This window comes from Vicia villosa, unplaced genomic scaffold (assembly GCF_029867415.1).
Source record: "Vicia villosa cultivar HV-30 ecotype Madison, WI unplaced genomic scaffold, Vvil1.0 ctg.000470F_1_1, whole genome shotgun sequence".
Classification (NCBI taxonomy): Eukaryota; Viridiplantae; Streptophyta; class Magnoliopsida; order Fabales; family Fabaceae; genus Vicia; species Vicia villosa.
This window is the reverse complement of record NW_026705227.1, coordinates 332,076-346,294: the sequence shown is the minus strand read 5'-3', so window position 1 is coordinate 346,294 and position 14,219 is coordinate 332,076. Positions and strand designations below refer to the sequence as shown.

General features: G+C 31.1%; 1 protein-coding gene across 1 annotated transcript; it reads right to left on the bottom strand.

Moving 5' to 3' along the window:
- Positions 1-8,683: 8,683 nt before the first annotated feature.
- On the bottom strand, positions 8,684-11,692 carry LOC131628644 (cytochrome P450 85A-like). The gene is made up of 9 exons (XM_058899473.1): positions 11,465-11,692; positions 10,992-11,313; positions 10,572-10,724; positions 10,058-10,303; positions 9,850-9,936; positions 9,673-9,751; positions 9,206-9,312; positions 8,980-9,104; positions 8,684-8,864 (listed from the first exon to the last, which is right to left on the bottom strand). The coding sequence occupies exons 1-9, from the start codon at positions 11,650-11,652 to the stop codon at positions 8,774-8,776; spliced, it is 1,398 nt and encodes a 465-aa protein (XP_058755456.1). The 5' UTR covers positions 11,653-11,692; the 3' UTR covers positions 8,684-8,773.
- Positions 11,693-14,219: the final 2,527 nt, after the last annotated feature.

Here is a 14,219-nt window from a genome sequence, read left to right as displayed (position 1 = left end):
AAATTACATAATTTAATTAATTAATATACCATATGATTATTAAATAAATAGCTAAGAAAAATAATTAATAAATGAAAATCGGGGTGTTACAGTATGAACTTTGTGTATGTTTCATGAATCATGTATGTTGTGTTATATTTAAAATAAATGGTTAAAACCCGTGATAAAGAGTGAGGTAAACCTAGGTTAATGACTAGGTGAATGAATTAGAAAATCGGGGTTACAGTATGAACTTTGTGTATGTTTCATGAATCATGTATGTTGTGTTATATGTAAAATAAATGGTTAAAACCCATGATAAAGAGTGAGGTAAACCTAGGTTAATGACTAGGTGAATGAATTAGAAAGATAACTTAGGTTATTGTAAATAACTTAGGATGCAATACTCATATATATAAGAGGTGCCTAAGTGTGCATCCATGAGTGAGTAATCGCTAGAGATGACTCGTCCCATCTATGAGAATGCCAAAGGAATGAATGGTGAATGATGTCATAATTGCATTGCAATGAGCTTGTTTGGAAACATAATATGATATATTGTGGTTGTAATATAGTCACATGGAAATCATGTATAATTCCATGATGGTTGTGATATAATCGTATGGGGATTGATGAAAATTGTCACATTGTGACTATTGAGATTAATCACGTATTCATAAATAACCTTTGATCGCGCACATTGTTGAAGCGGTAAAGCGTAAAGCAACAAAAGTTTTGGAAGTATTTATCCGAGAAATTATCGTGTCCACAGAGATTAGTGCTACTGAATTGCCGTTTGACGGATTCTTAGTTATGAGTTTGGGTTAAAATGGGTTTAGACGGTAAATGCGGAAATTTAACTTATGAACACAAAAGAATTTCATTAGTCGGACAATAGAGACTCTCGAGATTTGAAACTCATATACCCGTTAAATACTTAAACTTACTACTCAGTTGAAATCAACCTAAACTACTAATCAACATCACCACGTATCGCTCACACGGAGGTTATGTCTAACGCAAAGTGAGACAACGACCGTATTACTCGCGTTGACGATCTCTCAACACAACACGAGCAACACGGAAGCATTAAGAAATGACACTAAAGTGAATTATAAGTTCTAATCTATATCTAGAGTTAAAACCCAATAAATGTTCTTCCTAAATCAGGATTCGAATCATCCATCTCTGCAACAATCCAAACCCACATAGAGAAAGCAATCACTAATGAAGATTTGTAATAAAAGCATTAAACAACACCATGAGCAATAAATATACATATAAACAAAGCATACTTACAACAAAAACCCAACATAAATGGTTACAAAGAGAAGAGGAAGAGAAGAAAACCCAATTTCTCGCGGTGTCAAACACGATCCACTAAGCTCCCGACTCCGAATCATCCATGAGCAAGCCATAAATGTTGTTTTCTAAGCTCTAATGTACAAAAAATGAAGGTGATGACTTTGGGAACAAATACCCCAAAATCATAACCTAAAAAATGTGTTTTTCCCCTATTTATGCAATTTTGGATCTGGTGTAGCTCACGTCGCGCGCAGGAGGGCGCGCCGCACGCTGACTGTTGTCTTGAAAAAAATCAGCTTTAGTGTTTTGGCCATAACTTGAGAACCGTAACTCCGATTTGCGCCCGGTTCGAAGCGTTGGAAAGCTTATTCAATTTCCTATCTAAAAATGACAACATATCAACCAAATTGGTGATTTATTATTCTTTGGTTTTGAGCCTTATTCGTTGATGCGCTTGTTCCGTTGCTCAAAATCGCGCGTTTGAAGCCGTATCTTCATCACTTTATTGCTCATACTTCAAATACGCCTCACTACCTATAAAATGAATCGAAAACTATCAAATGGTACATAAAGGAATTAAAACACGAGTATAAACAAACTTAACATATTTATACAAAAGTTAGGTTTATTCAACCGAAATTAACAACAAAGAGTCGATAAATGCACTAAAAAGTATATGCAAAAATAGCTACAATTTGCACTTACCACACATCCCAATTAAGACGCTTATGTAAAGTAGAATTGGGATGTGGATTCAATGATTCGTACCTCAAAAATGGGTTTGAGTCCCATAAATGTGTTTGAGTCCCATAGATGAGAGGTGGAACTCAAAGTGGGTTAGAGTCCCAACGAGGAAAGATATTCTAAGTGTGTTCGAGACCCATTTTGTTCTTGAAGTGAGTTTGAGTCCCATGGAGAACCCGAGTCCATAATAAAGTTGAATCATACAAACATCCGTGACCCGAGCCTTGCCCAATACGTAGGTTTGGTCGCGGAAAGATGCTCTGTGACATTTTCGAATAATGATTCATTGAGTTATGTGAATTTATGTGTTTTCCATACAAAGCATAAGTTCCTTAGATGCTCAAGTCCTTGTTGTCCTATGTAAGTGTACACAAGTATGATGAAGTTGAATGGCTTAAGTTAAGAAATCGATAAAAGATCCCTTTAGAGCCGAGTCGACCCATAAGATAGGAGAGATCATTGCGATTATTATCTCACCCACTATTATTGTAGTTTTTCAGGTGTATAATTGCAGGTTAAAGGCAAGGACAAGTTTGTCTAATGATGTTTCGAAGACTTTTGTTATCGCGATCTTCCGCTGTAGATTATGTGCAAATATGGATATTATACATAAATATTAGTTTGGTTTAGGCACTATTGTATATCATGTGCCATAATTGTATATTATTCTTGTGTGTGTGTGTGTACACACACACACACACACACACACACACATATATATATATATATATATATATATATATATATATATATATATATATATATATATATATATATATATATATATATATGCCATTAGGCACTTGTGTTGTATCAATACCAATTAACATTGTGTATAATGTACTTTCTAAATGTATATTATACGATTGATATCAGAGCAAGTCGATTCTCGAACCTGTCTTGAAACATCATAAGATGATAAATTCCTACCTCATATGTGCATTTGCCAACATGATTCTTAATATCATGATATGTAGTGTTGGGCTTGATCAACCTAATTCTATATGCGTGGTAGGTAGAATCGTGGTTGGGCGACCTCGAGGACTCTTAGGTTAGTAGAGCTTGTGCTTCGAGAGTAGGCTTAAGCCAAGAATTTGAAAGTAAGGAGAATCAGTGAGTTGGATTGAAGTCATAGTAAAATTTAGGATTTAGGTGCTACACCAAGTGTAAAGTAGTGCACATTTCAAGCCACCCGATAGCATAAGATAAGTGGAAAATTTTAAAGGTTTCTACCAGATTAATCCATTTGAATTCGGAAGGAGTTTGAACTTTTAGTAGAAAAAAATGACTCATTGTTATGGAATAAGTTTTGCAAGTAATTCCATACAGTAAGGAAGAAAAGGTAGTTACCTATTCATATGCTACGAGTGTTCATAAGTGAGGTGGTATACCGGTGTCTCAGCTCGTATGACCACCTAGATCACCTTGAAGGAGTAAAAGTATTTCAAGGAAGTATTCTAGGGAAATTATATATTTTTCTATAGTTTGAAGACTCGGAAGGCATTGAGATTCAACAACTTCGCAAAAGTCTTTGTCAGCAGCATAATATATGGAAAGGTTTGAGGTTATGACTACTTACTCTGAATGAGTCATTTATACACCAGACGGAGGGTAGAAGATAGACCAATGATACCCAATCTTAGAAGTATCATCCGAGTAAGGCAAATTAGGTGGATGACACGTTAAGTCGGAAAGAGATTTATAAGGCTGAATTAATGATGTTGGAGTATGATTTGTTAAAGAAGTTATGGAATCTCAACCTTTAGTTTTAGTGGACTCAGAATGGTGTTTTGATGGGAAATTTGAATGTAACTTCTGATTTGAGGGAAAAGATTTGACAACGTCAATTGTTAGATGATGAATTGCTAGCAATGTCAACTCAACCGGGTTTTACTCATGCCTTAAATGGAGTTATTTTGTTTAACCATAAGGTGTGTGAACTGGGATAAACTCACGAACCAAACTGAGGTTTTGACCAGAATGACCACGAACCACTGATATTTTAGAACATGCTTATCTTGAACCAAAGAAAGCTTTTGACCAGGATGAGCTTATGAACCGAACATATGTTTTTACCAGGATAACCACAAACTAAGTTGAGATTTTGATCCGGGCTAATCTTGAACTAGAGAAAGCTTTTGAACTGGATGAGCTTACAGACTGAACCGACGACTTAGAATCTAAATTCCAAAACCAAGCTTTTAACGGGTTTAGCTTTTAACTCAAACACAAAAAATATTTCAACCAAGGGAAAACACTTCTTGGTGAATTTACAACAATATTCTTTCAAGAATTACAAAGAATACCTCGCTAAATAAAAGAACTTTCTCAAAGCGTTATGACTAAAAATATGCGAGAGAAAATTGAAAAATATTTTTAGAGAGAGAGAGTGAGGTATGAGATAGAATGCTCACGATTTTGGCTGTGAAAATGTGATAGGAAGGACCTTTATTTATAGACTAGAGGTTGGCACAAAAAAAGAAAATTTCTTGGGTCAAAATTAATGTGTCAATCAATTGGAAGGCCTCAAAATAAATGTTTAGGATGTTTAAAAAGGAAAGGATATAGAGTTGTTTTCGTCCATTAAAACACTATCCCAAACGTTTAAGGACAATTTTAACACTAACTCAATCGATTGGGTATGAGTGCTAATCGATCGGTCACTACAAATTTTGTCCAAAATCATTTAGATAGTTTATCATTCGACTGGCCCAACTCCAAAACATTTTTAGGAATAATTCTTTATGAAAAATAGGTTTAAAAACATATTTTAATGTGTGTGTGTGTGATATAACTGTATACCTTTTTACGTAAACGTCCTTATGCTTTTACAACATATTGTTCACTCAGACGCGACAGGATGAACTTTTACACTCCATCTCTTTCACACTTTGAAGCTTCAAAACTTGTCAAGTAATCCAATCTTAACACATTTGTTTGAATTCTTTTTGAAGATGAGGCTTGAGATTTAGTTTAGTTGAGTGTTATCATTAGAGAATGTTTGTAGTGATCATCAAAATCCTTCTTTTGATAAAAAAAAAAACCTTCTTTGTCTACTTACATCTTTGGTCGCTTGTTATGCTTGCATTTAATTGTCATCATCAAAAACATATTGATTATTAAAAACATGTTATTGAAAACTTTCTTGATTATTTAACTTGCAAAACATGATTTCACCGAAATTTAGGACTCCTCAATTTTAGAGAACTTTAAACCTTCCCCACTAATAACGTTTGATGGGAAAAACGACTCCTAGGAAAACATCATCACCTTCAACACATATAGAGATTATAGACACAACACACATTAAAATATATAAACTTAAATTTTTCTCCGAAACCTTAAAAGAGATTTCCTTGCATTAGTACACAAATTTTCTCAAATCTCCCTAACAAATTAGTATGAATTTTGCCAGATTTTTTAAAAGATATGATATTTTCAAGCAAAATGATATATTTATACTGAATTTTTTAAAAATCTGATACAATTATACCACATATTTTCTAAAATCTAGTATTTTTAAAGATTTTTATAGAACTTTTTAAAAACTCGATGTATTTGTATCACATTATTCCAAAAAAAAAAAGGTATTTATGGAGAATTTGATATTGTTAACAATTTTTTTTTGAAAATTCGAAAAACATAAAAAGTATCAGATTTTTTAAAATTTTTATAAATGCATCAAATAATTTAAAGATTTTGTATTTTATCATACACTTTTAAATGCATTTTTATCGAATATTTTACAAATATTCAATATTTTTTAAATAAATTCAAAAAATACAATATTTTTTCAAATAACCTAATTTTTTTGATATTATATAAAAAAATATGATAATATAGACACTTTTTAAAAAACCAAAAATGTAAAAAAAAAAAAAAAAGTTTATAGGGGGTGCCGGGTTTAAGTATGATAGATAAAAATCTCAAACTCTACATTTTGTTTGTTTATGGGCTTGCCCAATTCAAGAACATGATAAGGCTAGTATAAAACGGAACAACTTTTTGCACCCAAATTTTTTAGACAATTTCTTTATAGATCCCCCGTGGGGATAATCCCTGCTGAAAACCCTAAAATACCTTTGGTTTGGAGATGCATCTCCGAAATATTTTTCTTTTCAGATTTTTCTAGAATTCGGAGATGCATCTCTGAAAACACCCATTTTGTGGTGTTTTTGGACATGCATCTTCGAAAGCACTTAAATTTCAAATTAAACGTTGGATTTTAACTGTCAGGTGTTTTTTCAGAATGCATCTCCGGATGTGTGTCGATTTGACGAGATTTGGATTTTCTGAGACATTTTTTCCGCTTCATAGTCGCCCTCCTTTGGACGCGTCTAGCCGCATCATTTGTACCGGGGTGTCCTATTCCGGCTACTTCTTGTCAGTGGACAACACATCATACAAAAGAGGCAGAAACTTGACCGGATCCGTTTTTTGAAAGAATGACAGAGTTTGAAAAAAATGATGAAGCAAAAGCGTGAGGAAAATAGAGAGCGGTCTAAGAAGTTACAGGTTTTAGAACTAAGCGGTGAAGATTGGTTCGGAGCATTTTAGATTTTACCGGATATTTTTTGTTTGTAATGACCGGATGTGTATCATTTTTTGTATGTATTATCGTTTAGAATGTAAAATCAAACCGATTCAATACATATATAATATACTTATATATAATGTTGTCATTGTTTATGTTACGCTCATTACATGTGCTTGTATTGGTTTAATTTGTGGAATTTGTCAAAACAGACTGCACACATCAAAAATCAATTTTCTGTTCAGTCTCTGCTAAATTCGAAAGTACATTTCCAAAAATTTAATGCTTCAAGGCTGTTTTTAAAAGTGCATTTCCGAAACATCCACTGAAATCAAGATAAGGTTTGTTTGGTAATTATTACTCCAATAAGTCTATAAATAATACACCATACATTTTCATCAACATGAAGCCATAAACAGCAATGACACAAACCTATCCCCACCTAGCTTTTGTCTACTTCAGCAGTGGTTACCCGATGTAAGTCTAATTTCGTTTCTCGCGCGACACGCCATTCGTGGAATTGATAACGTCGCTTAACTCTCTCTTGAAATACCCGGAAAATCGGAAGGTTGTCAAGCTTGAGTACCACTCGCCTTCGCTTAACGACAAGGGAGACGTCCAGTTCACCCCATTTGAAGTCAAGAACGACGAAGATTTAGCGGTTTGTGGACAACTTTCGACCGATTTTTTCGAAGGGTCCGATCGAGTTGGATGCGAAACTTCAAAGATCGGGAGCCGACGTTATCAAAATGTTGACTCATCCTCAACTACCCGTGTTTAACAATATGTAACTTTAATTTCATGTTGTGTAATCTTTGTAATTTTGATGCTTTATGATAAATCAAAGCCTTGTTCGTTTGTTTTATGTTTTCTGTTTCAGACAATATTTTGGAAGTCCATCTTAGAAATATTCCAAGGAGAGTGAATTCAGAAGTGCATATCCAAAGTCACATTTTTTCTAGAAAAAAAGTGTCTTCGGAAATGCATCTCCGAAATCACCTTTTATTAAAAAAAAAAGGTGTTTTCGGAATGCACATCCAAAACCACATTTTTTTTCATAAAAAGGTGCCTACGGAGATGCATTTCCGAAATATAAGCGCATTTTGGAAATTTCACCGCGGGAATCCAAAAAAGTTGGAGAGTCTATAAAAATATTGTATTTTTTATAATACACCTCAATTATTCTATATAAAATAATATTTATATGATTCAAGGTAGAGCCCATTATCACAAATTAAATTTTATTGAAAGTAATATATAGAAAGTAAGTATATTCTTCACTAAAAATTAAAAAATATCTTCGATCTTATAAGAAAAAATTCACTTTTTTAAATACATTGAATAATTAATATATTTGAATAAGATATTGTCTAAATACATTAATCATTCAAATGTATATAAAAAGTAAACTCTTTCTTATAAATAGAACCGTAGTGAATAATAAATTAAAAAATATAGTTGTAAACGTGGAGGTGTATAAATTACAATTTATTTGATTCCAAATTCCATATTCCAAGACTAAGCATGGGGCTCGAAATCTTAGCCCATAGTATTTCGGCCCGTGGGCCCAAGCACTATCTCTTTTGACCAAATACTATACCCATAGACTTTGATAGATTATTTATTTTTCTCTTATTCACTGCATAAGAAATACTTAAAATAAATTATATTCAATATTTTTAATATTTCTAAGTGTAACTAATAAATATATTTGTTCAAGATGAAGTATAAAAATATTTAGACTTAATTGCAACTTTAGTCCCCTATTTTGTCTTTTTTTTGATTTTGATCCCTCTATTTTAAAATCCATTATTTTAGTCCCCTTTTTAAGTTTTCTGTGCAATTTCCGTCCCCCTATTTTGCTTTTTTCTGCAAAATTAGTCCCTATTTTTGTCCTTTTTTTCAATAAAAAATTCATAAGGGGACCAAAATCGCAGTTTTAAAATGGGGGAACCAAAATCGAAAAAAAAGATAAAATAGGAGGACCAAAGTTGCAATTAAGCCAAATATTTATTGCAACTTTTTTTATTTAATTATGACTCTGGTGAATAGACAGTGAAATTGATTCTCTAAATTAATTATTTTTGAATCAAAAAATAAATTTTCAAACAAAATTAGATCTAGGAGAAAAACTAATTTTATTTTAATATTTTTAAGAAAAATTTCATCCTACAACCTTGTATATCTGACTACTGTACATAAAGTGTTCCCCTAGTTATAAGATGAAAATTTCATGTGTAATCCATTTGGTGCTTGAACTCTAGGAAACTTCATTAGTTTATCTTCCCCTGTTTCTTCCCACCTACAATCAACATTAAAAAGATGTTAAATGAAGATTCAAATAAATATAAATCTTAACTTATCAATTCTGCAATTTATAATGTTAAATTTCTATTTTAAATTAAAAAATTAATCACCTGTATCTAGTTAGAAGATAGTGTAAGAAAGTTGAAATTTCTGTGATTCCTGCCTCTTTTCCTGGACAAAGTCTAGTACCACCTCCAAATAACAAGAAATAATTTTTTGATTCTAAACTTTTATCCTGCAAATTGAATTTAAATGATATCAATATATATAAGCCAAAAAAAATAATTATTTTTAGTAGTTAAATAAATAAATAAATAATTTTTTTTTGGTACTAACCATCCATCTCCATGGATTGAATGCTAATGGTTCTGGATACAAAAAAGGATCATAATTTATTTCTCTTGTATACACATATATTCTCCATCCTTTAGGAATCAAATATCCTGAAAAAAAAACATAAATTATTAGAACTTTTTTTAATTACAAAAATAATATGTTAAATTATTCATTCCTTTTTGTCTTTTTTTTTCTTCCTCAAATTCTGTTTGACAGCTCTAAGGTTAGTATTTTAATTAATTCTAAAAGGAAAAAAGGAATTTGGGAAAAGACACATTCTTATCTGTAAAACTTGTTTTATAGTGAAGTTGTCTTAGTAGGGTTGTTGAATTGATGTTCAAAATGACAGGTATGCATATCCTAAGGGATACCATTTTTTTGGTTCATTAATAATTATTTTATTATTCAAGTTACAATTTTAATTTATTTAAAGATTTATTTTTAATTTTTTTAAAAATAAAATATACCATTTAGTTCCATATCTTGAGAGGTTTTCCTTAGAACTCCATTAACTATTGTAGCCAATCGTGATGTCTCAAAAATCACCTGAAAAAATTAAATAAAAAAATTTTAAAAAATAATTAGAAATTATTAGAAGAAAATTTAAACTTAATTAAATAATTTGAAAATGTATATAGTCTTACCGCACGTGTAAACTTCATTGATTTGATATCATTGAAATCAATTGGTTCATTTGGTTTTTTCCTCTCTCTTATAGCCAAATGCTCTTTCTGCAAATATTCCATAAAAACCATAAGAAAAAATTTCTAATATTAATTTTATTTGAATATGATTATTAATATTTTTAATAAAATTGTTTTTAAGGAAATGATGATGAAATTTTGTACTCACTCTAATTTCTTCAAGAGCTTTGGGATGATCATGGAGGTACTTGACAGCCATCATTGATGTGGTTGAAACAGTTTCATAACCAGAATACATAAGTGTAATTACTAGGTCAATTATTTCTTCATCACTTAATTTGTACTTATTTTCTTCATTTTCCATTAAACAACCAAGAATGTCTTTGTGAGTTTCATTGGTTGCTCTTCTTTCCTTTAGTAACTGTCTCAAAATGTTAATTATGTTCTTCCTTGCCTGCAAAACATAGTGAAATATTCTTATATTAAAATCTACTCTAAAAAACCAAAATAATCACCACAGATTTATCATACTAAAAATGTGTCCGATGTACATGGGAGTGTCGGATACAGACATATGATCATTGTAAATGATGTTCTATACATCTGTGTATCATTTGTGGTCATGTACTATTTTTATTATTAACTGTGTTAAGTTATGTCTGGTGTTCGTGTGTTTGTGTTAGTGATTCATCGAAAAATTGAGAAATGATTAATGATCAAACCTGAAATCCGCGGTGGTAATTTGTTCCGGGAAGATTAATAGGTAAGGAAATGGTTCCTAAAACAAGTTTAAAAAACTCTGTCTTGAAAGAATCAGCAATTTTGGAGTTTGAGTCTATACTTGCAATCTGCTTCAAAGATGACATAAACACCATCTGTTCAAAAAAGTTGATGTTAGAAAGTTAAATCATTATCAATTAGATAATAAAAATTTGAAAAATATTTTAAAAACCGAACTAAACATAGAACCGAAAAGACAACACGTCAAGTCAATGAGACTTAAAAATCATGGTTCAACTGCTTTAACCGCCGGATCAACAGTTGAACCATAATAATTCAAGCAGTTAAGCCGTCCGGTCCAGTTCAGTTCGGTTAATAAAACAAAGAATAGGAACTGATTTAATGTTAAAAAGAAACCAAACCTCTTTAGTTTTCTCTTGAATGTTGATGATTTTGTCATCCCAATCACTCAATTGAAAGCTCATAAACTCATCAATTTTAGGCAAAATTTGATCTCTAATCATACTCGGACTAATGATAGAAAGAAGTGCTCCTCTCAAGTACTTGTGAGTTGAACCATGAACAGCTGCAATATTAGATTTTCCTAAGATATCCAACATAGATTGAGGATATCCAGGAACAAGACCCTTTGATTCATTCATCAATATGTATCTATTAACCTCTGTATCCATTGAAACTATTGTAGGACAACCAAGTATATGTGATTTGAAAAAACTTCCAAACCTGCCACACAAAAAAAAGTAAATTTTTTTGAGGTAAAAGTACATGCAAAAAACAGTGCTTAAGTTTGACTAATTTAAGAAACATTATTAAAAACAAAAACATAAGAGAAAAAAAAAACACATATGATGTTGTTGTTTGTTGCTGTTGTTACCTTAATCTTTGATTTTTCATGAAATTTGGACCTTGTTTTAGAAACTCAGTTGTCTCTCCAAAAAGTGGCCATCCCATTGTGCCAGGCGGTAAACCTTTCTTCCTATATCTTAGTTCGTTCCATCGCAAAAGAGCAGAGCATAAACAGAGAATCAAGAAAACACCAAAAATTACCATGAAAAAAACCATTGCTCTCACTTACTAAGACTGAAGAAAAAAAAGACACAGTTTCTATGTTTTAGTTTCTTAAAGAGACTGCACATAAACTCATATATATAGGCCCTTGGAACTTTCTCACACAAAAATATAATAATAATAAAGTTCATTTATTAAAAGCCTTGTATATAGAAAAAATTATAAACCATAAAAAATAAATTAAATTCATTCAAAATATTTTCAAAAAAAAAATCTGATTATTTTAATTAGTGTTAAATAATGGCAAACACTTTGTATGTAAAATGGTAAAAAGATTTGAAAGGGTGGTTGGTATTTTTAATGAAAGAAGTGAACAAAAAAGAAAAGTGCAGTGTACAATAATTTATGTATAAGAAAATTCAGACCCTTATTTAGCCCTTCGAGATTTTAAGCTGAAAAAGTTTGTTTGGTTTTTTAGAGGGAAGAGAAAAATGGTTTGTGATTGATGATAGTGAAATGAGTAGATAGACACTGTAAAAATATTTACTCTTTCACTTTTTTTTTTTGTATTTAGTTAAACATGACATCATTTATCTATATATGTATATTTATACTTTTCAACCTTTTATGAACATTAATACTTACTATTCTATAAAAGTATTATATTTTTAACTTTTTTTTTACTAAAACTTGAAATGTTATGTATATGGAATTATGATTACTTCATTGATAGATTATTAGTTTTTATAAACATCTGAAAATAATTAAAAAGTTATATCATTGGCCATTTTGTTTATTTGTTGTATGGATATATGGTTTAAATTTTTTACATTTTATACTTGTATTTTTCAGCCTTTAATTAAATATCATTATGTTAAAAAAATTAGTTTTTAAACTTATTATCCTAATTAAAATTTAAAATATTATTAATATGTATTTGTATGAATCAAATCACGAACCAACAACTTACACCTAACTAAACTACCACATATCAATTGATTTACCTCACTCAGACACAAAATTATATTATCAATTTTTTCTTTTTCTTTTACTTTTGGCGCGTCTCTTTGATTAGATATTTGAAAAGATGCATAAAAAAACTTCATATGGTCTGAAAAGGTTGATAAATACAAAATGGTTTGTGACTTGAAAGAAGGTGTGCAAACCTATCTTACTTGAAAGGAGGTATAGAGCTGAGATCCTTACTAATGTTGAATGAGGCATCTTATTTGAAATTTAGTTGGGATTGAAGTTAGAGAAAAACACAAGAAAGGGGAGTTTGAATTGGATTTTCTAAAAAAAAAACTTCTAGAAAAACTATTTACCAATAACAATGAGATGAATATGAAATGAAGAAAGATTGATACGTTTTGTTTTATACAAGTTCGCCTTAGAAAAGACTAATATTGTCTACCCGCCAAGATGATTTCACCTTAGAAAAGGACTTAATCCAGTAATCTTGAAATATTACAAACAACCTCTAAGAGTCTATAAGGACAACTTAGCCCTCTCAAGTATTCAGACTAACAACCTAGCCACTTGAGAAATACAAATCTCAAAAAATTTACAAATGAAAGTGTTTACAAAATTGTGCTTCTAAATAAGCAGATTGAAACAAAACTTAAGAACAAATGATAACACAACTAATGAGCAACAACTCTTGTGTTCTTGAGATTCTAAGAAATATTTTTCTCACAATGGAGTGTTTAGTACAATCTCTTTAATATTCTTTCTTTCTCTTTTCCCTTTGAAGATATGTATGCTGAGCTTGAAATAGTTTGAGTAGCTTGAGCAACTTCGTAGTGAATTAGCAGCATTCTTCAATGGAGAGTATCTCATATATATAGTTCCATGAAGATGACCTTCGAGAAGGATAAGTCGTAGATTTCCTTTCCAAATGATGTAACGGATCCAAAAAGATCGTGGGAGACAAATAGCACACCAAAATTGTATTCATACATACGTCCTCGCAGTAGTGGAAAAGATAGTGTATTGTTGTACTATTTAGTTTCTAGCGCAAGTTTCTAGTCATTTTTCTTTGGAGTGTACTTCTTATCTGAAGTAAAGAAAGAATGGAAGAGATCAAGTAACGTAGACGTCCTAAGAGAATTGAGTCTTCATAGTCAGAATGAAGTCTTTACAGGTGAACGCAACAACTTATCTGAATGACGCATCTTGATTTCTTAACTGGAAGCAAAATCTTATCTAGGCTTGAAATCTTGACTTCTAATATGGTAGTAGCTTATCTTTAGAAACACTTTGAAAATCCTTTTCCGACGAGCATTCAACATTCTTAAGAACTGCTTATGTCACTTCAAAAATAGATGAATAGTTTTTCTAATGCGTACCAGCGCTGATTCCGATGTTTTTTTAGACAACAATCCTTGATCAATCAAAATAGTATCTGCACACTTAAGAAACTATTAGAGCACAAAATTGTTGCGTATAAAATATATGTATTGTTATCATCAAAACTAAAGATTGAATGCAGAACCAAATATTGTTCTAACAATCCCCCCTTTTTTATGATGACAAAACCATGTATTTTGATGAATAATTTTACAAGGTAATATCATAAAACAATTAGAGTAAGATAGAGAAAACTCTCCTTGAGTTGTACA